Source organism: Panthera onca, chromosome A3 (assembly GCF_046562875.1).
Source record: "Panthera onca isolate mPanOnc1 chromosome A3, mPanOnc1 haplotype 2, whole genome shotgun sequence".
Classification (NCBI taxonomy): Eukaryota; Metazoa; Chordata; class Mammalia; order Carnivora; family Felidae; genus Panthera; species Panthera onca.
The window spans coordinates 118935272-118960372 of NC_138341.1; the positions used below are offsets into that span (position 1 = coordinate 118935272).

Sequence of the window (25101 nt, forward strand, 5' to 3'; positions counted from 1 at the left end):
ACGTCAGCGGGGAGAACGCGGGGGGGCCCGTGGAGCCAGAGCACAGGCCTGGCGGGCTAAGGCAGTGGAAGGTCTGGTTGGAGAGGCGCGCCAGAGCCAAACAACGGGGCGTTGACATTTCAGTCTGTAAATAACGGAGAATGAATGGAGGTGTTCATCACGAGAGAGGTGTGGCAGGAAGGCTCCTCTGGCAGCACTGGGCAGGAGAGTTTAGAAGAGGAAGAGGGTGGGGGTTGTGGTCCCACTTCCGCTACCCTTAGGCCAGAAATAAACCTCAAACGATTCCACAGGCGACTTTCTCCCCGTCTCAAGTTGCTAAAAACGGGACTGGCCCAAAGCCTTGAACTTTCCCTGTCTTCTCTTCCAGCTGGCTCAGTTCCTCCTCTGGCCCCTGGCTTTATAAGCACCTCAGTTCTGCTGTCACCTTCAATAAGGGAGGCTCCTACGGAGAGAGCCTGACCAACCTCTGCCCAGGACGTTGCTGAAAACTGGATGATGGCCAGGCCGTCCTCTGTGGTGTTGGCCCTGTTGCTGCTGGCGGAGGTCTCTGGGTTTGCAGAAGGGGCGTCTAATCCTGGGTTCGTGGCCAGAATCACCAGAAAAGGCCTGGAATACGGCAAGGGGGTCGGCCATCCCTCTGGTGCGGCTGTTGCCCACCAGAGTGGTGTCGCAACCAGGACAAGGGATCTTAGAAACCTTGGGTATGTCACTCTCTGGGCTTCAGTTTCCTCATCTTGAATAGCGGAGGCTAAGGGTGGGGCTAGACCGGCATTTTCCCCAGGGGGGCCAGCGGACTGTTCTGGAATTGCTGGGACACACGGTAAAATGTGGATTCCGAAGATCCGCCTACTACCGACGGAAGCGAGGCCTGGGAATCTGCATGGGTAACACAGGGTCCAGGCGATAGTGAAAAACCCGGAGGTTTGACTACACTGCAGTAACTCGTTCCTCAAAAGCTCCCACGGTATTGTATCATTGCTTCCACGACCTTGTTGAATGAATAGATAACAATTGCCACTTACCTGGCACTTGGAATTCATGATCTAATTTCATTCTCAGGCGTAGGGTGGTATCATTGTTATTACCATTTTACGGGTGGGGGGAAGCGAGTCTCAAGGAATTCAAGGGGCTTGCTTGGGAGCACACCAATAGTAAATGACAAGTCCTACATTCAATCCCAGGCCGTGTGATTTCAAAGCCCAGGCATCCGACTGCTACGCTTGGCTGCCTCCCAGGGAATGAGCTGACTCCCCCCATTTCCCCTCAGCCCACCGCTATGGAATAGCCACCCTGAAGAAGGAGCTGTCCACGATCAAGTTGCCTGATTTCTCAGGAAGCTTCAAAGTCGGTTGGATTAAAAGCGTGAGCTATGAGTTTTACAGGTGAGGTCTCCATTCTCCACTGCAGGGGCAGCGGAGGAAGAAGAATGGGGGCCTAGGTTCACGGGGTGGGAGGAAATAAACATGGAATCATCACTTGGGTTAAAGGCAAAAGGATCACGGCCAGCTCTTGTGGGGCTTCCGGAAGGTTCTATATGTTTCTTGAATCATCAGGATGGGAAGGAGAGCCTTAGAAACCATTTATGAGCCCCGCGAGGTCAGTCCTATAGAAAGTACCCCTAGATTTTTGTTCTGCCAGAGACCCCCAGGTACTCTCCTGATTGCCCAGATGAGGGATCAGGCCATGCCACTTAAAGGTCAATAGCCCTTCCCACAGCCCTACAGTATCCTTGCATCTGGTTTTCGCAGTGAGATACTTTTTAGTTTGTTAACACATCCAGATCTGCCATCAACTGGGAGTTCTTCAAGGACAAGGGCTGAGCTGTGAATCTCTGTGTCTCCTGTGCCTAGAACCGGGTCTCACAGAACAGGGTCTCAATGGATGTTGGTTGAGTGAACTAATGAGTGTTGATTTGACAAGAGCCACGAACTCAAATGGCCACAGGGAGGGGGTATGTACCGGGTAGGGTGACTGTATCCATCACGGACCAGCCGAAAAAGCAGAATCCACACGAGGAACTTCGATGGAGGGAATCTAATATAGGGAACTTTCTCCAAGGTGTTAAAAGAACCGAAGAGCCAAGTAGAGGATAGTGAAGCAGGCAGAAATTCATAAAACCAGCGAATCACTAACAACCCTAGAGCCGAGAGCCTCGTGTGGAGGACTAATGGGCACCTGGCTTTTCTGGGTTTGATAGTCTGCCTTCCTTCTCCAGACTGAAGATCCATCACTTCGAGCTCAGGAACTCGGATTTGAGACTACGCCCAACGCAGGGGATCACAGCCTCCTTGTCCAATAACTACGTGGCTGTCAGCGGGAACTGGAAGGTGAAAAAGGCTTTCATGTGAGTGGATTTGGGTGAGACTTGGGCAAGGGCAGGTCCTCCCACTCTGGGCTTCCATTTCTGGGTTCTTAACCCGTCTAGGAAGGACCCAGATATGACTATCCTTAAGCCTCTATTTTATCATCTGTAGAATGGGGTCAATATTAACCCATCTCATAGATGCAGTTGTGGACTTAATAACAGAGCAGATGTAAGGCATTTAGCAGCGTGCCTGCCTGGCACACAGCAGATGTTCAATAAATGCTCGCTGTTTTAGCTCATGACAGAGTAGAGGCTCAGTTAGGATACACAGCTAGTTAGTGGGGAACTGGGGACTGGTCTAGTTAGTGGGGAACTGGGGACTGGTCTGCATTCTATTGGCTCCTCTTCCTACAGGGGACCGATCACACATTTGCTTCCCATTTCTCCCAATCAGCACCCTCGATGGTACTTTCGACGTGCGCGTGGATGGCATTTCCATCTCGGTTTCCCTGAACTTGGGCAAGGACCAGTCTGGAAGACCCACTGCCTCTGTGGCCCACTGCAGCAACTCCATTGGCCACGTCAGCATCGACATTTCTGGATCTCTAAGGTAAGAGACTCCACATGCTTGCTGGAGATTCTCAGAGACGCCTCGACATCCGGCCCACCCAGGGATGCTCCCAGTGGGGCATAAGAGCAAGATTTAAGGTTCATCAAGATCAGAGGTCAGTGAACCTGCAGGCCGATCCAGTCTGCCTCGTGTTTTTGTAAATAAAGCCATGGGCACACAGCCACACTCACTTACTCCCATGTCGTCTACAACTGCTTTAGCGCTACAAGGGCAGAGTTGAGTCGTTGCAACAGAGACCGTGTGGCCTGCGATGCCAAAAATGTGCACTATCTGGCCCTTTAAGAAGGAGTCTGCCGGCACCTGGGCAAGAGGGCCTTTAATGGCAACCCAGGATTCCAAAGTGACTTGCCCGGAGGAGATGCTCAGTGAACATCGAATGAATAATGCCAGTCCCCAGATGACTGCCTTCCCTCCGCTGGGGTTGTCACTGCATCGCCCAGATCCTGGCAGGACACAGGGCCTAACTGATAAGAATCTGATGAAGAGAATCTTAACTGGAGTGTGGACAGGGCTCAGGGGTGTTCAACAAGGGGTGTTGAAACTCCTGGAGACCGACGACAGTAGGGAGCTGTTACCACCCGTAGGGGTGAAGGTGAAAGGGGAGGGAAGGGTGTTGCCAGAGCCTAGAAAGAGCTGGAACCTTGGAGAAGGGGCCCTGGGGCAGGTATACTCACACACCCTGTCCCTGTGGCACAGCAGGGACACACCCGGTAAATACCCCAACCCCTCGCTCATTCCTGCCTGTGCCCCCTCATCAGCCAGACAGCAGGGGAGCCTGAGGGATGAATCTCCAGAGGCCAGCCCCCAGGACACAGAGGAGAGCAGAAGGGAACTGGCAAGGGAGCGGTGGCAAACAGAATGAATAACCAATCACCTCTTTGCTAGACATGAATTCGCTGGATGACCACGTTGGGGGAAAAAATGTCAACAGAAACATGGGGTCCTTTAATCCTGTCAGCTGCAGGGGCGTTTGTATTTCAGGAAGCCCAGAGACCGTTAGCTGTGCATTTACTCTACTGACAAATGTTTTCTGCACAAATACGAGGGGCTTTGAACTTAAGGCTGCCATTTGGAAAAGGAAACTTTTAATTGAGCCTGGATGGCTTTAAACCACTGTATTGTTTTATTTATTTAATTTTAATTTGTTCATGTTTATTTATTTTTGAGAGAGAGAGAGAGACAGAGTGCAAGCAGGGGGAGGGCAGAGAGGGGGAGACAGAATCTGAAGCAGGCGCCAGGCTCCGAGCTGTCAGCACAGAGCCCGATGCGGGGCTCGAACCCACGAACCGGGAGATCATGACCTGAGCCGAAGTTGGACACTTAACTGACTGAGCCACCCGGGGGGCCCCACTACTGTATTGTTTTAACTAGGTGGGCATAATACCCCATTTCTCAGGAACAAAGCCATGAAATTCTGTGTAGTTTACACACACACACACACACACACACACACACACACACACACACACAATGGAGATGAACACAGTGGCGGCCAGAGAAATATTTTAGCTAGTTTGTTATGGTGGTGATAGCTACATGGGTGGGTGCCACTGATAGGGACACAGAAGTATGATTACCCATGGTCTTGACCCAGGTGGGGAGTTGGTAACTACTTAATTGTTCATTCAACAAATATTTATTGATCCCCTATTATTTGCCAGATCCTGAGCTCAATGCTAGGAATACGAGATGATACACAACACACAGGGTCCCCACCTTGGTGTAATTCGTATTCCAGTGGGGGGAAGGAGACATAAAGTATATTAATATCTATTGAATTGTTTTCAACATAGTTGTGATAACACGCTTATAAGGAGAGAGTCCAGATGCTGTGAATATAATTTGGGCAGAGACAGATTCTTCACGGAAAGGATATCTGAAACGAGCCTTGATTCTTAGCAAAAGAGGAGGAGGGGGGATCATCTCCGGTGGAGGAAGAAACATGTGCAAAGATCCTGAGGCATGAAAAGTCTGTACTTCCCAGGAAGGGAGCGGAGGCCAGTATACCTGAAGGGGTGGTGCTTAATTAGAAAGAGCAAAAGGAATAGGCGGGAGCCAGACTCTAGTCTTTATCCCAACGTCAGGCAGCGGGGAGCCATTGAAGGATTTTAAGAAAGGCAGTGATATAATCAGATTGGCTTTTTTCAGAAGATCACTCCCTAGGAGATTAGAGCTGGGCAGAGTGAGTGGAGGGAGACCAGAGAGGAGAGAGGCAGTTGTCCGGGTGAGAGACGATAATGTCCCAGGCAGGTGATGGCAGGGGACGTGGGGGAAAGGGCATGTGACAGATTTAGGAGTTGGACCGAATCTGGGCAACAAGAGGAAGAATGGGGCCAGGATGACTTTATGAAGTCTGTGACCCAAGGAAAGTTTCCTACTGCTTCAGTCTGTTATGCTTCTACTCAGTGTTGGAGGGGTCCTCAGAGGTGTCAGAGGGGGTGGGCTTTTCTGGAAGCAACACCCCACCCACAGCTGTCAGGGACTCCAGCCGTGCTCTCTACAGCCAGCATCATTCAGATCCACCCAGGGGGCCAACGTTCACCCAGGCTATGAGTCCTGGGGCTTGCTCAGGGGACAGAACCCTGGAAAGTTCAAGATGCTTTCTGCAGAATCCCAGGGAATACTTGTGTCCGATTTTACTGCATGAATTTATAATATACCTACATTCATAATACACATCACCCAATCAGCAAGCATTGAATGGCAAAGAAAAATCTATGGGAGAAAAAATTTTTCCAGACATAATTCCACGGACTCACTCATTTCCCACAACCTCTTACCCTCACCCCGGGAGAGCACATAGCGTGGGATGTCTGTTTGGGGGCACAATTCTCACCGAGTGCTACCTGGGGTGGGGAGGGTTTCTCTGAGAGCAGCTTTACCTGAAGTGGGTTAGACTCACAGCATGAGCCCAGGAGGTTATTCACCAGTGGCCCCTCAACACCTAACTCAGTGCTTGGCCCATCAGAGGCGCTCAGTAAATGTTTGTTGAATGAATAACTACTTGCTAAACTGCCAGGTAAGTTGTTCAGTGGATTTTGTAGGGTATAAAGAATGGACCTTACTCTGCTTGTTTTTCTTTTCTTGAGGTATAATTCACACATGACGTTATAGTAGTTCCAGGCGTACGACACAGTGACCCGATACTTGTATAGATTGTGAAATGATCACCACAGTGAGTCTCATTAACATCTGTCACCACACAGGGTTGCACGTATTTTTATTGTGATGAGAACTTTTTTTTTTTTTTTAACATTTATTTATTTTTGAGACAGAGAGAGAGACAGAGCATGAACGGGGGAGGGGCAGAGAGAGAGGGAGACACAGAATCAGAAGCAGGCTCCAGGCTCCGAGCCATCAGCCCGGAGCCCGACGCGGGGCTCGAACTCACGGACCACGAGATCGTGACCTGAGCTGAAGTCGGACGCTCAACCGACTGAGCCACCCAGGCGCCCCTGTGATGAGAACTTTTAAGACCTACTCTTAGCAACTTTCAAATATGCAATAAAGCATTATTATCTATAGTCACCACGCTGTACGTCATAGCCCCATGACTTATTTGTTTTGTAACGGACGTTTGTCCCTTTTGACCTCTTCCGCCCATTTTGCCCCCTGCCCCCGCAACCACCAATGTGTTCTCCGTACCTATGAGCTTGATTGTTGTGGGTTTTTTTAGATTCCACGCATAAGGGAGACGTATGGTATTTGTCTCTCTCTGTCTGACTTATTTCACTTAGCGTAATATCCTCAAGGACCAGCCATGTTGTTGCAAATCGTAAGACAGCCTTCTTTTTTATGGTTGACTAATATTCCTGTGTGTGTGTGTCTCTGTGTGTGTGTGTGTCTGTGTGTGTGTACCACATTTTCTTTATTCATTCATCCTTTGATGAACGTTTAGGTTGTTTTTATATCTTGGCTATTATAAATAATGCTGTAGTTAATACAGAGGTGCCGATAACTTTTCAAGTTAGCGTTTTCAGTTTCTTCAGATAAGTACCTAGAGGTGGAATTGCTGGGTCATATGGTAGTTCCATTTTTAATTTGTTGAGGATCCTCCATACTTTCTCCAGAATGGTTGCACTAATTTACATTCCCACTAAGAGTACATGAGAGTTCCTCATCTGGCTGGGTCCCTTCTTGGGACAACGTGGGGGAAGATCAGACCCGTGAATGGCCCTCCTTTTTGGAGTCCTAGTTAATCACAAAGTGGATCCTGACTTCTTTCCTCTTTTTTTCCAGCTGGATCCTGAACCTCTTCCATAAAAGAATTGAAAACAATTTCAAAAACATCTTGGAACAAAAGGTAAGCAAAAGGATAAGTAGATTTGTGATTAATACAAGGACGGTTTGGCACGTACATAGGTACATATTTGATATTCGGAAAGAGCCTTGCCTCTTAAGTATGCTGTCATTTGAATGTGCTTAATAAAACTTTCTTCCTTTATGGTGCAAAAGCAAACTTCAAGGCTTTCCTAAGTTTGTGGGACCACATACGCTAAATTGGCATTTGTACCTGGCAGAGCGTTTGATATCTAGTTGTAGATAATATTACAGACATACGGACGAGTGACTTTGGTCGGATCCTTCCCTCACACCATACACAAAAATCAAGTCCAGGTGTTCTAAGGATTTAAATGAATGCCAAACCAAATCCAAAACTTTTTAGGAAAAATTTTAGATATCTTTTCCACCATATTTAAGGTGAGACTTAAATATGACTCATTCTTAAATATTCTTAAATATGGCGCACCCTCCCCCCACCCCAAATGCACCATATTGAAAATCATAGTGGGGCTGATCTTCAGTACCTCTCACCTCCGGAAAAAGCCTTGGAGGCAAAGCATGCCTCTTCTTGGGAGTGCCTCTTCCACTTACCTGGTGTGTGTCTTTGGGCACACTGAAGGACCCCCTGGAACCTCACTCTACTCATTTGTAAAATTGGGACAATGAGCCCTACCTTGAAAGGGGCTGGTAAGGATTTGATTCGATAACCACTTAGCGCTCCCGGCACACAGGCTGTGCTCAGAGCACTCACCAGCATTACTGTTGAGACTCATTTCTCAACTGCATTTCACCTCCTGGAATCTTTGCTCTTGACCACATGAGTCCTGCAGTCAGACCTCTGGGGTCTAAATCCCAGCTCTGCAACTTGTCTGACTGGGATGCTGTGGTTAACGGGCTTACCCTCTCTGAGCCCTGGGATTTTTTTTTTTAATTTTTTAATGTTTCATTTATTTTTGAGAGAGAGAAGGAAAGAAAGTGTGTGTGAGTGGGGGAGGGGCAGGGAGAAAGGGAGACACAGAGTCCGAAGCAGGCTCCAGGCTCCGAGGTGTCAGCACAGAGCCCGATGCGGGGCTCGACCTCATGAGTTGTGAGATCATGACCCAAGCCGAAGTCAGTCACCTAACCAACTGAGCCACTCAGGCGCCCCTGAGCCTTGGGATTCTTATTTATAAAACAAATAATCACAGCGTCTACACTGAAAAGCTGATGGGAGGACCGTATGACATCATGCACACAGGCACTGACGAGTGCCTCATACAGAGGAAGGGCAGAATAACTGACACGAGGCTATTTTCATTGCCATGTATGCCCCAGGAGCCCTGTGCAGCAGGCTGAGGTCAGAGGCAAGTTGTGGTCTCTGCCCAGCTAATATAGGAAACATGGGCCAGAAAAATCTGGATACCCTGCGTCCAGTGGGGAATGGGGCGGGTGTCGGAGAGGCTGAGCCCAAGGACTGGTCAGTTTCCCGGGATGGGAGCCCTGGCTGCGGCCCCCACAGGACTGAGGGTGCAGATAGAGATATGAAGACAGAGAGGACCTCTGACCCAGGGGCTTGGGGTGGGCGAGGTCAGGCCCCAGCAGGGCCAGCTTCCTGGGTGGCGCTGCCCTTTCCTTGTGCTCCGGGAGAGGCCAGGTCAGGCCCACCTGATGCAAGCTGGCTTGGAGTTTGCACAAAACAGTGGTTCCCAAAGTGGGGAAACTTCCCCCAAACAAAGTGTTGATTTTAAGTGATTGTGGAGCCTCGGTATTGCATCATGCAGAATGATGGCGTGAACGAGTGATCCCCTTTGCAGTCCTCTCCCTCTTTCATCAAAGGGGAAGTCTCCGTTTGGGGTCAATGTATCCTGAACGCTTCTCACAAAAAAAAAAAAAAAAAAGGGAGCATTATCCAACGAGGCAGCCGTATCTAGCCTGGCTTTTTTTTTCAATCCCTTGTATTCTTTTTTCCCAGTTATATCGTGTGTATGCCAAGGGAGGCCAGCTTTTCGCTGACAAGTGCTATAACATTTCTGTATTTTTTATTACGTGTATGTGATTCTTGAAAGGCCCCTTGATGCAAAGTGAACATTAAGTAAATGAAGAGGTGAGAAAGGCCAAGTCAGAGAGGTGGTGTAGGAATAGCAGAAGTTGGGAAATCGGAAGACTAGGGCCTTCTGGGATTGTGCAAGCCGGAATTCTGGACGTTGGGAGCAGGCTGGTGGCCACTGAGGAACTGGTCTCAGGACTCTCCTTCTGGCTTTGCTTTGGGGCCCTCTGGTGGCCCTCATCAGTACTGCCTGCAGACCAGGCACCTTGCTCCGTAGGATCCCTTATTCCCAGGTAGCCGGGAGCCAGAGCAAGAAGAGGAAGCCAAGGGGCTGAGGTAGGAGGGGCTGGAGCCTTTGGTTCAAGAGCTGCCTCCTGCACCTAACGGCTCTTCTGCTTTACCCCTCGCTCTCTAATAAGCGCGTCTACGTACTACACTTCTTGCCCCTCAGCTGCCAAGACATTGAACTGAGGACCATGACAAGGGCAGACCCCAGGGCCAGACTTGGCCACCATCCACTTTTAACGTGGGTTCCAGAAAAGTCTAGGAACTTAAGCTGGGCCCCCGTGTATGGCCCAGCCCAAATGGCACAGTGACCAAGTGTTGCGTGTTGATGAAGGTAGCGGCCTCTTCTCCCTTTCGACACGCTCCTCTCCCCCCTCACACACCTACCTACAGGGTGGGGAGATAACCCAGGTTTCCTGGAGGGTGGTGGGGGGAAGGGCAGGACCAAGGAGACAGAGGGTAGAGGGAGACTCACCTGACTTTCTCACGCACTTTGGACAGATCTGAGAAATGGTCCGGAAGTCAACAGCTTCTCACCTGGAGCCCTATCTCCGGACGCTGCCAGGTTTGGAGGCCCCCTCCCTTCTCTGGGTGCCATCAGATGCCGGGACACCTGGTACCCCTGGAGCCATCACCATCATTTCCCAAGAGCCCCGGGAGAACTTTCCCCACTAAGGACCTCTCCACCTTAGAGTTGGATACGGGGTAACCCCCTCTCTCGGGGGTCTCTTCCGGAGGTGGGGGACTCAGGAGGTTAAGGGTAGTGACTCGGAAACCTGCCGGGAGCACGAGGTGGGCAGAGAATGACAAACGCATGGGAGAATCACGGGTCGGCTCTGCCCTGGCTGCTTTAACGAAACAGGGATGCTCTGAACTCCCCGCGTAGGGCCGGGGGTCCACCCAGCCCTGCCCCTCTGGCTGCCACAGGGACCTTTTACAATCAGGTCGGGTCTCCCCCTCTTCTTGGGACCTAGCAAAGATTCCTCTGACTCGCAGGACACTGAGCCCAGCTTTGAGTGACAAGGCCTTGCGTGCTCCGGCAATGTGGCCGGCCACACAGTCCCGATATGCCTCTAACATCGCCAACTCCTCTAATACACCCTACATGCCTCTAATACGCTCTGTACTGCTACAACGTCCTTGCACATATCGTTCCCTCTGCCAGGAACATCCTGCCCCACTTCCACCCCCCTTTCACTGAGTCAACACCCACTCTTCCTTCAGATCAGAGCCCAAGCCACCCCTCCTCTGACTCCCTGTCCAAATCAAGCTGCAACCCCCTATTTCGCCCTCTATTATACGGCTGATACCATCCAAGGGACCTACGCTACCTAACAGAGTTGCACTTTTGCATTTACTTGCTCGAGTATTTGATTGTCTTTCCCTATCTTCCTCCCCACCCTGGACTGTCAAAGGACAGGGATTTGGGCTCTCTCGCTCAGCTGTTTCATCAGCCTCTTGCATTACACTTGGCACATAGCACATGCTCAGTAAACATTGAATGAACGAGTGAACGGATGCACACAGCACTCTCTTTGTGACTGAAGGTACCATGGGTCGGCCCCAGCCCCATGTCCATTCTCCAAAGGCAAAAGTCCACGTGAAAGGAGAGCCCTGAAACTATGCAGTGCACAACGCACACAACTGTGTCTGACTACCCTATTCATAACACTGTCTCTTTCCTGTTCCACAGTTATCGCCATGATTGACCAGGTTGCCGGCATTGACTACAGTTTAGTAGGAGCTCCCCAAGTGACTTCTCAAGTCATAGACACACCCTTCAAGGTAAGTTGCTGTGGAGAGGGGACTTTAGAGCTCAGGACTAGCAGAAAATCAATTCTACCTCCCAGAGTCGGCTCCTCCCCTCCTTCTCTAGTCCATCTGCCTATAAGTCTCCATCCTTGGCCAGTGTCCACAGCAGCAACAGGAAAGTAATATACCTTCTCTTGATTCCAGTCTCCTCCAGGATTCCCCGGGGGGTTGAGCCAGGCCCTAGAGCGCCAGCCTCCTCCAATCGTATTTACGAACTGAACACATCTGCTCCTTACTATGTGCCAGATGCTGACTATTTGTACGAATATTAACTTATTTAAAATGTACGCCACCTAGAAACCATTGGCCCCATCCTAATTCGGCAAATGAAGCGGTCGAGGCACAAGGAAGCTGGGGACTCACCCAAAGTCCCAGAGCTAGTAAGTGGCAGGCCAGGGTTCAAACGGATACAGTTAATCTCCAGACTCCATGCTTCCCACATGCTTTCCACGTGCCACATCCTGAGCCTGGGAGAACACGGCACATACCTCCCCACCCGGCTCGATAACAGGGAGATTTGGGACGGTTGTCAGGGTCTAAATATTGTGGGGCCAGAAGGACACTTTCAGGACCCCAGGCCCACATTCTGGAGAGGAACCACCACCCAGGGCGCAGGAGACTTCCCTAGGCAGGCTTTGGATGCCTCTGCCGGGCACCCTCTCTGGTAGGAACCTTAGGTGGGTGATGTGTCCCTCTGTCTCCAGGGTGAATTCTTTGGCCGAAACTGGCGCTCCCCAGCCCCCTTCGATGCTCCTCCCATCAGGCTGCCTGAGAAACAGGACCACTAGGTCTACTTTGCCGTCTCCGAGCATGTCTTCAACACAGCCAGCCGGGTTTACCACCAGGCTGGGCGCATGAATTTCACCATCCAAAACCAGCACGTGAGTAAGAGAAGGAGGAGCCTGGGGGTCCCAGGAGAGAGCGTCAGGCAGGACAGTAGACCAAGGTTAGCGGTGTTCAGGGAAAGAACGTGCCATCTGAAACCTGCCGTGTGGGTTCAAATCCAGGCTGTGCCTCAGTTTCCGTCTGTGCATGTGGATCCCAGAGCTGCCTCTTCCCCAGGGATCTGTAAAGAGCGCGGTGTCTGACCCACGATACAGATAAGCTACTGTTGGTAGTGCTTTCAAACATAAGCCAGACTCTGCGGTAACCTGTCTGGTCCTCTGAGTGGCGGATCCCAAGGCGGAGCTGGACTTGGGAGAGAGGGATGCAGGGCAGCGCCCGTGAAGGATAAAGGGGAGAGGAAGGGGGAGTAGGAAGGGAGAGCCCTCAGCGGGAGATGCAGTCCCGACACCGACACCGTGGAGGAGGGGGCAGGCGGGCGCGCTGGGTAGGAGTGCTGGAGGGCCCCCAAACCCACAAACCGTGAGATCGTGACCCGAGCCAAGTCGGAGGCGTGACCGACTCACCCACCCAGGCGCCCCTGCGTCTGGCTCATTGTCTTAATCCCGCCTGTGACCACCAAATTCTCCAGATCTACATACACCCTGGCTGTTCTCCGCCGGGGGCTGAGGGCTGTCTGGGAGAGTGTGGCCCCAGCACGAACGGTGTGGGGCCTGAATGAGACAGCAGGATGCTGCCAGCCGACCCCCCTCCTGGAAGTGGACCCCTTGAAGTCTGAGCCTCGCACCCCCACAGCCAAGCACTATGATGAGTGCCATACGAGCAGCCCGCGGAAAGAGGGGATCGTGAGGGAGGAGAGATCCAGCAAGGTGGGCTGCGTGCAGGTGCAGGCAGCGTTCGCCAAGCCTGAAAATCAGCAAGTCATTGGGGCCGGTAGAGGACGGCACCATAAGAGAGGTTGGGGGGCCAGCCATCTCTGGCAGTAGATTAAATCCAGGTCGCGCTGGTTACGAGACCTCACTGGTCTCCCTTGAGGGGAGCATCCTGAGAAACTATGAACAACAAAAACCGACTTTTGTTAAGAGTTTACTGGGTTTCCAGGCACTTAGCGCTCTGCCCACACGTGGTCTCATTCAATCCTCGCACGCTCTGCTCGGCGGGTGTTATCATGATCATCCCCATTTTCCAGGCACAGGACCTAGCAAGGGGTGCCGGAAAGTAGTCCGCCAAAAAGCTGGCAGCAGCGGTATTTGAACCCAAGCTGTCTGACCTCCAAGTCCACATCGTGTCCTGCATCTCAAGCAGCCTCGTGCTTCTTCTACTGCAGATTCCCCTGGACTCTCCAATCCACCTGCACACCAACTCATTCCGGGCCATTATTCCTCAGGTAAGACCCGCGAACACTAATCTCGGAGTATAAGGCAACCCCTCGACCCAGACCAGATGCGGAGATTGTATTGGCGTGGCCACGAGCTGTGCCTACACTTCCTCCAAACAGCTTACCTATTAGAACGGTGGGTAGAGATAAAAGCTATTAAGTTTTGCATGCACCAGTCCCATCATTCTCTGACCCCTTGTGGCATAAAGTCTCAGGATCTGGATTCGGATTGATTGCCTGTGTTTGAACCCTGGGTCTGCTATTCTCCATCTCTGGAACTCTAGAGAGAGTTCTCCATCTCTGGAACTCTCCAACTCTGGAACTCCGTCTCGTCGGGCCTCAGTTTCCTCGTCTGTCAAACGGGGACAATAATAATACCTGACCCGCCGGGTCGCTGGGAGGGTCACATGGGAGATGATAGCACCGAACCAGCGCAAATGTATAAGATCTTTCTGGGGCACATGGGGGGAGGGCACATCGGGCCGGCTCATAATTTGGGGCTAGGCCAATAATTGATATTTGTTTGACGTTTATGTAAAGCGTAGCTGAAAAGTGGCGGAAGCCCAGTGGAGGACAATCGGTGCCCCCTCTCTTGAACCAGGCAATTCAGCCCCAGCCCCAAATTCACACTGTAGTCAACACAAGCTGGCCCGCATAGGCAGCAGTATGGCGACCATCGCTGTTACTGGAGCGTGCCCACTGGGGGTGTCTCTCACTTTATTAGAGTACACTTTCCAATCACAACACCTGTCTATTGGAAAGAGTTCTGGAAAACACAATGCCCGCCCTCCTGTCACATTTCCACTGCTGGTCAAAGGCCCTTGGAAGTTTGGACTTTGGGGATCTGCCCACCTGCCCTTCCCTGATACAGCTCGGGCTCCTTCTGTCTGTCTCCCGCCCTCCCCTGAGTCTCTGCCCTCTTTCTCCAGCTGGCCAGGTTGTACCCCAATACGGAGCTAGAGCTCGAGACGTCTCCCGAATCGGCCCCGTTCCTGATGTTCACCCCTGGAAATGTGACCCTCAGTCCAGTGATAGACATCCAGGCCTTCGCTCTCCTGCCCACCTCCTCTGAGCGCAAGCTACTCTTCGAACTCAGGGTGGTAAGTCTGATCCCAGCTCCCCAGAGGAGCAAGGGGTTCCGCCTGCCACGGTGTAAGCCTCTCCCTCCTCTGAAGGACCGGGAGACTGCACAGTTCGTAGACGCTGGAGGCTGCTTCTTCTTGCCAGCGGCGTGAGGGGACCCTGCATTTCAGGCTTCCCAAGGGCATACTTAATCACATCATACACTGTCACAATTGCGAGAAAGCTTAAAAGTCATTCCCTCCAGCTACGTTGGACCATTTTAGCTTGCGCACTCTTACATTTGCTATAAAAACATGTTTGATTTAAAGCACAACCCTTCTGAAATTAGTATAAATAAAAATCATTAAATTACCTTTTTAAAGAAGGTATAAAATGTAAAGAAGTCTTACGATGGCAATACTCTCCAAACTGAGCTACACGTTCAACACAATCCCTATCAAAATCCCAGCTGGCTTTTTTCGGCAAGCTGATCCTAAAATTCATATGCAAACTCAAGGGGCCTAGAATAGCCAAAACAATCCTGAAAAAGAAAAACAAGCTGTAGAGCTCCTACTTCCCTATTTCAGAACTTACTAGAAGGCTACAGTAATCAAGATAATGTGGTGCTGGTGCAAAGAGAGACATACAGATCAACGGAATAGAATTAGGAATCCAGAAATACATCACCATATTTACAGCCAAATGATTTTCAACAAGGGGACCAAGGCAATTCAGCAGAGGAAGAATAAGATTTTTTTTAAGTTTACTTATTTTGAGAGAGAGAACACACACTAGTGGGGAAGGGGCAGAGACAGCAGGAGAGCGAGAGAATCCCAAGCAGTCTCCCCAACACCGGGCTCGACCTCATGAGCCATGAGATCACGACCTGAGCCGAAATCAAGAGTTGGACGCTTAACCGACTGAGCCACCCAGGTGCCCCAAAAAGAAGCTTTTAAGAAATGGTGCTGGGACAACTGGATATCCACATGCAAAATGAAATCAGACCCCTTCCTTATACCTACACAAAAAATTGACTAAAAGTGGACCCCAACCCAAAGGTGGGAGCGAAAAATACAAAACTCTCAGAAAAAAAAACACAGTATTAAATCTTCTTGACCTTGGGTTAGGCAAAGGCTTCTAAGAGGCAAATCAAAAGCATGAACAACAAAATTAAAAAATGGGTAAATTGGACGTCACCAAAATTAAAAACTTCTGTGCTTCAAAGGACATAATTCAAAAAAGTGAGAAAACCCACAGAAAGAGAGAAAATGTTTGCAAAGCATATATATGGGAAAGGATGTGCTTCCAGAATATATAAAGAACTCTTACAAGTCAGTCATAAAAACAACAAGCCAGGGACGCCTGGTTGGCTCAGTCGGTTAAGCGTCCGACTTCGGCTCAGGTCATGATCTCACGGTTCGAGTTCGAGCCCCATGTCGAGCTCTGTGCTGACAGCTCAGAGCCTGGAGCCTGCTTCAGATTCTGTGTCTCCCTCTCTCTCTGCCCCTCCCCCGCTCACTCTCCACCCCCTCCGTCTATCTCTCTCTCTCAAAAATGAATAAACATTAAAAAAATTTAAATGACAATCCAATTTCAAAAGGGGCAAAACACTTCTGCTTCTGGGAAGATGGGCTAGATAGATGTCCATTTCCCCCACTCCTGCTGAGTACAACCAAAAACCTCACACATTACATATAAAATAAACAAGAAAACTCTGAAAGGCAGAGAGAAAAAGGTGGATGGGCAGGGGCCTCAGGATCTAAGGAACGGCATGATGATGAGTGCCCTGGGTTTTCTTTTTGCCCTACAGAGTTCAATTTGGGGCAAGGTGGAAACACTCCCAGGCACAAGCAAAAAAGAGCCCCAACAACATCCTCCTGTCTCTAGCCAAAGGACCAAAAACGGGACAGCCTCGTAAGACAGAAAACTTATAGACAATCCATAACTCGCTTAAGGCTATACCAACATGCCCAACACCCCTGCCGGGGTGTGTCAGTGGAACAGAGAAAAGGAGTGAATTAAAAGATAGGACGATAGAAATGAGCCAGTCCGAACCCGCAGACTGAACAGACGTAAGGAGCCTCAGGGCCCCGTGGGACTCTGACAAAAGATCTCACCTTCATGTCTTCAGAGTCTCAAAGTAATAATGGCTGGGAATTCCCCAAATTTGGCAAGAGACATAAATCCAGAATAGCAAACCACCCTAGATGTTGCCTGGTTCAACCGCACCCCTCGACGGACCACCCCTCGACGGGTCGGCTGCTGGTATCTTTAAATGTCCCTAGGGCTCAGGGACTCTCTGAACTTCTCTTAGTAGCCTGCTTCAAAGCCCAGTCATACTTGTCGGTGGACGGTCTCCCTATTCGAATGTTCTGTGTCTTTAGCTCCGGCTTATTTCCCCTTCTTGATGCTTCCATTAAGACCTCTAAAACCCCAGCTCACCTTTCTTAAAATCGGCTGGGGAGCCACCAACATTCTGCATCCCCAGCCCACAATCCTCGGGTCGCTCCTTTTCACCTACATGTTCCACATCCTGCCGTGGCTTCTATTTCTTTTTTTTTTAATTTTTTTTTTTAATGTTTATTTATTTTTGAGACAGAGAGAGACAAAGCATGAATGGGGGAGGGGCAGAGAGAGAGGGAGACACAGAATCGGAAGCAGGCTCCAGGCTCCGAGCCATCAGCCCAGAGCCTGACGCGGGGCTCGAACTCACGGACCGCGAGATCGTGACCTGAGCTGAAGTCAGACGCTCAACCGACTGGGCCACCCAGGCGCCCCCCGTGGCTTCTATTTCTGAAGCATTTTCTCCTGGACTGGGAGCCGACCGGACTTCTACATGGGCTGAGAGTCTGGGTTACCCCCCTTTGCTTTTCTAGACGACCAACATCTCCGCCACCATCAGTGTGAGCTCCGGCAGGATCGTTGGTTCGGTGACCACGGGCAGGTAAGAGGCCGCAGGATGAGGGGAGGAAATAGGGCAGGATGGGGAGAACCCGGCAGTGGCTAGAGCATCTAATCTGTTCGCTGATAGGACTGGCATTGACCCTTGGAAACAGAGATCTCCACGGGGGCTGGCCTATCCTGTAATCCAGGTGCCCCTTTGGAAAGGCATGTTGACATGGCATGCATGAAAGGCATGCTTCCCTGTCCCCTCTCAGGCGTCAGTGGAGGAGCCGGACTTCCGCAAAGGGATAACTTAGGAACCGTAATCTACCTGGAAGACGGGGGGCTCTGCAGGGACTTTGTATAAAAGATTGAGAAAAACTATCAGTAACCTGCACAGGAGAAAGGGAGATTTGGGATGCAGGGTTAAAGACGCCCCAGCCACTCCTTGCTGCTCCCCTGTCCAGACACCCAGTCAGTAGGCAAGTCCTTACCTAACCAGGGGGCCAGTGGGGGGGGGGGGGGGGGGGATGCAGGCTTTGGGCGGGAGGGAGTATATCCCCAGCGAGGGCTGGCGCTTCCCCTGGCGGTGTCCTCCGTCTGGAGCCCTCACCTGTGTCCCGTGTGTCACTCGCTCTGGGTGCTGCTCCCTGCTGGGGAACAGGTGCAGCGGGTGCGTCAGAGGAACTGATTCCGGGCTTCGGGGCTAGATGCGTGTTGGCTGATAAAGTGCACTGACCCCATTAAGATGAACATCTCCTTTAGAGGCCTTTAAACAGAGAAGCCCATGGTGAACATGTGGGCCGTGCAGAGGTCCCGGAATTTGAGTTTATGCATAAACCTGGCCTGGGGCGGGGGGTGGGGGTGGGGGTGGGGGGCGGGGGTCGCAGTATCCGAGCGGACAGACAACGGCTTGGGCTGTGGAGAGATGACAAAATGAGGGACGACATAAGAGGACCTCACACAGTGGTTTCATCAAGGAATTAGCAGAACGATTCTGCCCCATGAGAAGAAAGCAGAGATCAGCCCAGGGTAGTTAGAATCCCTGAACAAGAGAGCCCGGCCAGCAGCCAGGAGGTTCAAAGGTGGGGGGGGGGGGGGGGGCAGGGGGTTGGCTGCTACAGAGACAGCAACCGAGGTCCCCCCGGAACAATATTGTCTGTTCCCAGACAAGAACAATGATAATTGTTTGCATAATTATCATGCAAATAACGCGTGCTCATGGCAAGAAAAAGTTGGAAATTGCAAAGGTGTAAAAGAAAACCACCCCGAATCCCCCCTAACCCTGCCACGTAGTAATAGTTTCCCGCTTCCTTCCATTTTTTGTGCCGTTTTACATAATCGGCCGAGCAGAGCATTACTTTTTGTATCCCACTTGTTCCAGTCAGTGTTTGTATCGTCATAATTTATGTAAATTGTTGCAGATGCTCTGCCAGCCTTATTTTTAACAACGTCGCTTCTTCTTAAATCACCGGGCATGCTTGAAGGCCTTAAAGGCACCACACTGCAGAGAAACGCTGGGGTGCCCAGGCCCCCGGGAAACGGCCTTGCCCGTGGGCACTGGGTGCTCCCCTCGGGTAACGGCGAGGAAGTAGCGGTCACGGCTCGCGGTGACCCGTGCCTCTCTTTCTCCACGCAGTAAGCTGAAATTGGAACTGAAACACTCCAACGTCCGTTACTTCAACGTGAGTTGTTTTCCCCAGCACCTCTTCTGTGTGTTCTCTGAGCAGGGATTCGGCACGGGGTGGCGGGGGGGAGGCCACAGAAGACGCATCATGGAAACGGATGCCGTGTCTAAAAGTTAATCCTCCAAGAAGGGCGTTGCCTGAGGGCCAACGGAGGCAACAGGATGTGGACATCAAGAGCGTTGAAGGAAGATAGATCTGAGCGCTTTTACCAGATGTGCCGCTGGGTTACTGCGTGACGTGGGGAAAATGACTTAACCTTTCTGGGCCTCAGTTTCCCTGACCGTAAAATGGGAGTACTGATACCTACCCCAGCTACTTCGAACGGGAGCTATCACGTGACGTGGGGCAATGAAGTTAGTAAGACCCTTTGACAAAGTGCCTCACACAGAGTAAGCTCTCGGTATATATTCAGTGTCTTGATACCATGATAATAGGAGCCCAGGTCCACAACACCTTACCCAAAGCCCTTAGAGCTGATGGGCTTCAGAATTGAGAACTTTTGACAGGAAATCTGGGGCGTCCAGCATAGCTTAGCTAACTCTTTCAGGGGGATCTGGGGCAGCGCTCTATCACCAAACACATTAAAACTTCTGCAGCAAAATTTTAAAGTGTTTGCACCGAGTGGAGTAAGAACCACGAAATATCCCGACGGCAGTTCAGGTCCGGGGTTGCCATAAGATGAGCCTGTACGTCCTGATGGCGAAGGAAGGTCAGAGACTGGGGTTTAGGAGATCGGGAGTAAGGAGCTGTTTGTTCATCGGCAGCCAACCTGCTTTGGGAGTGGGGTGGCATGTCGGTGTTTCTGGAGGCGGGGGCCAGGCAGATGTCCTTCCCTCGGACTCGTTTTCATTCACATCCTGTTTGTTCCCTTTGCTCTGTGCCCCCCCCCCCCCCCCGCCAGGTGGATCTGATGGAAGCCATCCTCAATTACTACGCGCTGCACACCCTGTACCCCTCCCTCAACGGTAAGCCTAGCTGCTACCGTGCAAACGTTGAATTCTACCCTTTCTGTAGGAGTCAGGGATCAGTCGGCCTGCCACTTACCAGGCTGAGCCCCTCTTCTTCCGGGACCCCGCGCTCATGGAGCTCATGCTTTGTTGGGAAGGCAGACGTGTAACAGGCAGTGACAACCTGCGTGACAAATGCCTTGACAGAGGAAGCACAGGGTGCTGTGGGAGCTAGGAGGAGGCACTGAACATGACTTAGAGGTCGGTCCAGGCTTCCAGGAGGTGAGGGTCAAGTTGAGTCCCAAAGCACAGGGAGTTGGGCCAAGGGAGGAGGGGCATTCCAGGCAGCACCTGGAGAACATCTGGAGTTGGCACCAGGGCCAGGTTGGGTGACTGACTTGCTCGGTGACCTTGACCTTGATGGAAGCAGCGCTTGGCCCAGTAGCTGCCGGAGAACCAGCAGGCCTCCTTCTACGCCACGGCCTTCTCCAGCTGGCCTCACCACCTGCCTTTTACCACCACGAGGTTAGAGCAGGAAGTCATCCTGGAAAAGAGAGAGCGGCGGAGATGATGGTCCTCGGGGACGAGTCCCTGGTTATAAGTACAGCATGTCCCATCCCGGCCGCTCTGGCTGGTGGAGGCTGTCCACATCTGTCCCCTCCTGAGGAAGCCGCATTTGCTGGGCATTTTCATCTACATGCCCCGCTCCCCACAGAAAACCGGCCCCGAATCCAGCAGCCTACCGCATTTCAAAGCAGCCCGCCCTGTCACCGGCCAGCGGCCAATGCAGTGAGCTGTGTCCCCACACGTCCTCAGCCTTCTCCGTCCAACCCGTGTCTCTCTGCTGTTTATCTTCCAGCAAAGCTTGAGGAGGGCTTCCCTCTGCCTCTGCCAAGGGACACCTACCTCAACAGTTTGGAGCTCCACGTCCACAAGGTCAGTGAGACGCGGGGTCTGGATGGGGAGCCCTAAGTCCTCCTGGGAGGGCTGCTTTCGGGGCTGGTAGATATTAGGGGGAGCCCTTGATTCCCACTTATATCCTGGACTTAATGTTTATAGGGACAAATATTTTTGTTTTAAATTTTGGAGTGCAGATGCAGGTTTGGATTATGTGGAATCTTGGCTTCGTGCAGAAAGGCTCAGTTCCCAGTAATTCAGTTCAAGCACCTTAACTGCACATCAACAATGTGGAGGGCCCTATACCCATGTGTGGCAGGAGGAAAGCGTGCACAGGGGTCAGATTAGACGCACCACTTCCGGGTTGAAGAGCCAGAACCTCCTTGGTGGTGTGAGAGTCCCCGCTGGGCCACCAGCCAGCCTTCCCTCCCACAGCAGCAAGGGATGTTCCCGGAGAAAAACTGACCAGGCCTTTTAGCGCAAGAAGCACGTCAGGGGCAGGGACAGGGACAATGACAGTTTATAACTCCAAAGACACCCATGTCTTCAGTGTTCATAGCATGTTCTTACTCCAAGGTAATTCTAGACTACATCCTTATAAATTAATTATGCGAGGGGAGTAAACTGAGGCAGCACCCAGAGGCACATTGTTCTCCTGGGAGAAAAAACTTCTGGGGGACGGACAGTGACATTCATGCGTGTCTTCCAGAACTCAGCAGATCGGGAAATGCAAATAAATTCCCGGGGGGGGGGGGGGGGGGCAGCTGAGAGGGACAGTGTTTCTAAAAACCTCCAAGACCTAAAGGCATGGCCTTTGCACTTGACCCGGTGTTTCGGTTCAAGTGAGAACGTGCCTCTAGACCCAGTGGGGGTTCCCCTTTCGGGAAGCTCCTCTCCTACGCTGCTCACAAAGTGAGCTTTCTTGTGTGTCCTGTTTGCCTCCTCTCCAGAACTTCTTGCTCTTGGGGGCCAACCTTGAAGAGGCCGAACACTGAAGAGGAGTAGCCACGGCCGGAGGAGGGGACGACATCACAGCTGGGGCTGCCCCTGCCCCCGTGGGGGTCCGGAGGCTGCAGCCGCACTGCCTCCACTCCCGTGAGGGCCCCTCCACGTGGACACTAGTCACCGGGGAGCCTGTGGCACCTGAACACAAGCCTGAACAGGTGACCCCTTCCCCCCCTCCTTTCTCCTCCTCCTCCTTCCCGTGTCCCTTCGTGGTTTCTTTACGGCTGTCCTTAGCCTTACTCTGGGCGGCTCGCCCCTGGCTACCTACCTGCCGGCCACCGGAATAAACTTCAGTAAAGGGGGAAAGCATGAGCAATGTCTGGTCGCCACACAGCTCAAAGCACCTCGCTCACCACGAAACATGAACTTAGTCCCCTGTGTCCTTTGGTGTCGTGGTTACAGGAGCAAGAGTCAGACAGAGGGGGCTCAGCGCTTCCTTGATGTGTGATATTTATCGAAATGGGAATGGGGCGCCTGGGTGGCTCAGTTGGTCGAGCGGCCGACTTCGGCTCGGGTCGTATCTTGCGGTTCATGGGTTCCAGCCCCACATTAGGCTCTGTGCTGACCGCTTGCTCAGAGCCTGGAGCCTGCTTCGGATTCTGTGTCTCCTTCTCTCTCTGCTCCTCCCCAGCTCACGCTTTGTCTCACTCTGTTTCTCAAAAACAAATAAATGTAAAAAAAAAAAAAAAAATGTTTTTTTTTTAAAGATCCTTTAATACACTAGGAGTTGGATGACAGACTTCCAAATTTTAAATAAATCTGTCTCAAACCATCAACCAACAGCATACCTCTGATGAAATCATCGAAGTGTTGTGTTTTTTTACCTCGGAAGGCCCAGGAAATGAGCCAGCAAGGTCCGATGACCTTACCCAGGAAAATCCAGGATGTCTAAGAGTGAAGATGGGAGATGCTCAGCAAGGATGGTAAAAGATAATGAACCGAAGTGAAATATTTGCCTTGAATGCTCAGTTAGTTACCAAAGGCTGATGTCCAGCCTACTCTGTTCTGTGCTGATAAACTCCCTGTCCAGCTAGCCCCCACTGTCCCCTGAAGGCAGGAATTCCTGCCTCTCCAAGCCAGGCTCAGGCATAAGGTCTTTTGTCCAAGATCATTTCCTCTAGCATCTCCATTATTAGTCTCTCACCATCTGTCATCTCTCACGGAGAAGGCAGCTTGATGAGGGTCTCGTCATTGTCATGTGAAAAACCTACAACCTACACCATCCCCTTCCAAGACAATGGGTGACTTTTCTGATCTGACCACTTCTGTGTCCCTAGACTCTGACTTCCAACCCCAGTCCTTCTGGGACAATTCAGCAGGAGTCCTCCCGAAAGCCTGTGGGTCACCCATCTTCCTTTTCCACCTCCAATCCTGAGGGACCTTTCTGAAGCCGGAAAAACAGCTGGGCCCGTCCCTGGTGCTCCCTTGTCTGAGCACACGGGACAGCCCATTCAGGATTTTCCTAACTGGCTGCCATCAGAACGCTTCATTTTCAGCTGAAATCTGTGATCAAAAATTGACCCATTCGTATTTTCAGAGCTCAACATGTCACCCTGATCGCCGGATGCCTCAGTTTGGTGGCATATTTTCTTAAAGAATCCTGTTGAAAGTTCTGCCCCTGGGTGGCGGTGGGGACAGCCTGCATTCAGAGGGGGTTAGGTATTAGGGAGCCCTCCCCCACCAGCTCTTACGAACAACAAAGCTGACATTTTCGTCTCCTTCTGCCTGATTCCTGCTTCTCACCTGGTGTGACTCAAGAGAATTTAAAGTGACAAGATCAGGGGCGCCTGGGTGGCTCAGTCGGTTGGGCAGCCAACTTCGGATCAGGTCATGATCTCGCGGTCTGTGAGTTCGAGCCCCACGTCGGGCTCTGTGCTGACCGCTCAGAGCCTGGAGCCTGTTTCGGATTCTGAGTCTCCCTCTCTCTCTGACCCTCCCCTGTTCATGCTCTGTCTCTCTCTGTCTCAAAAATAAATAAATGTTAAAAAAAAAAATTAAAAAAAAAATAAAGTGACAAGATCATCACCCTTAAAGGACAATGGGGGCACAGACTTTCCAATCAGGAAGGGGATGCTCTTGTGCCACAGCTCAAGCTGAAGCCCTGCAGGGGTTTCAATCCTACCATCTTCATAGCAGTACCAATCAGAAAGACCACGTTGTAGCTAAAACCGTAATTTTTAGATCCTTGCTTAACTTCTGTAAAACCTCAAGTGTTAATTTGAGTTTGCAGATAAATCTTTTTGGATCGTAGATAATTTCCAAGTTAAAAACCAGTTTTAAACTTTGGTCACTGAACCCAGTTCCAATTTATCCTCAGTCTTCCACGTTTAAAACAGCTATAAATTAACCAGATGGGTGATGTGTGTAACTATAAAAATATTCAATGTAAGCTCGGGGAGAAAAACAGCTCGATAGTCCTCCCGTCGTCTAGTTTTCTAGAGTCTAGAGAAAACAAAAGATGTTTACTTTGCTAATGATGGTAATTAACAGAAATGGCTAAGACAGTATTAGGCATAATTACAGGGAGATGCAAGATAACACAGGTAGTTTGCTTCAGGGAATTATTAGTTTCCCAGGATGGTAAATTCACTATGATACGTACATTGCTTTTTCTAATATGTTCATAAGGTTAATTATATTTTGCAAATAAGCCCCCCACTTTTTAAAGTCTCTAAATAATAAAAATAATATGAAAGGTTATACTGTAAACGTCCACATTTTAGTAAGAATTTTTGGACTTGGGTTATAATACCTACCGTGTTTCAAAAACCAAAAACCGGTATTAAAAATTTTTGACAAAGTTGGCTCAATGACTTTATCCGTAAGGAGAAAGGTTTATAAATCTTTTACTGCACGGTTACATGGTTGGCACATTCACAAAACTAAAATTAGAATTTAGGGGGTTTTGGTGAAATTAACTATTCTGTACCCACTTTTTTTAATCCCTGTAAAATTGACCTAGTGTTATATTAGTTTCAGGTGTACAAAATAATGCTTTGACACTTCTATACTCTCCTCGGTGCTCATCATGGCCAGTGCACTCTTTTTTTTTTTT

General features: G+C 50.7%; 1 protein-coding gene across 1 annotated transcript; it reads left to right on the forward strand.

Annotated features, from left to right (window-relative positions):
• On the forward strand, nucleotides 1-23807 carry LOC132668518 (lipopolysaccharide-binding protein-like). The gene is given in 16 exon segments (XM_060617447.3): nucleotides 1-616; nucleotides 1268-1382; nucleotides 2216-2344; nucleotides 2760-2915; nucleotides 7176-7239; nucleotides 10033-10096; nucleotides 11225-11316; nucleotides 12048-12224; nucleotides 13514-13573; nucleotides 14494-14664; nucleotides 17503-17570; nucleotides 19149-19194; nucleotides 20099-20162; nucleotides 20575-20669; nucleotides 21004-21080; nucleotides 21992-23807. Coding segments are annotated over 16 exon segments (1557 nt in total). The 5' UTR covers nucleotides 1-492; the 3' UTR covers nucleotides 22047-23807.
• The last annotated feature ends 1294 nt before the right edge of the window (nucleotides 23808-25101 follow it).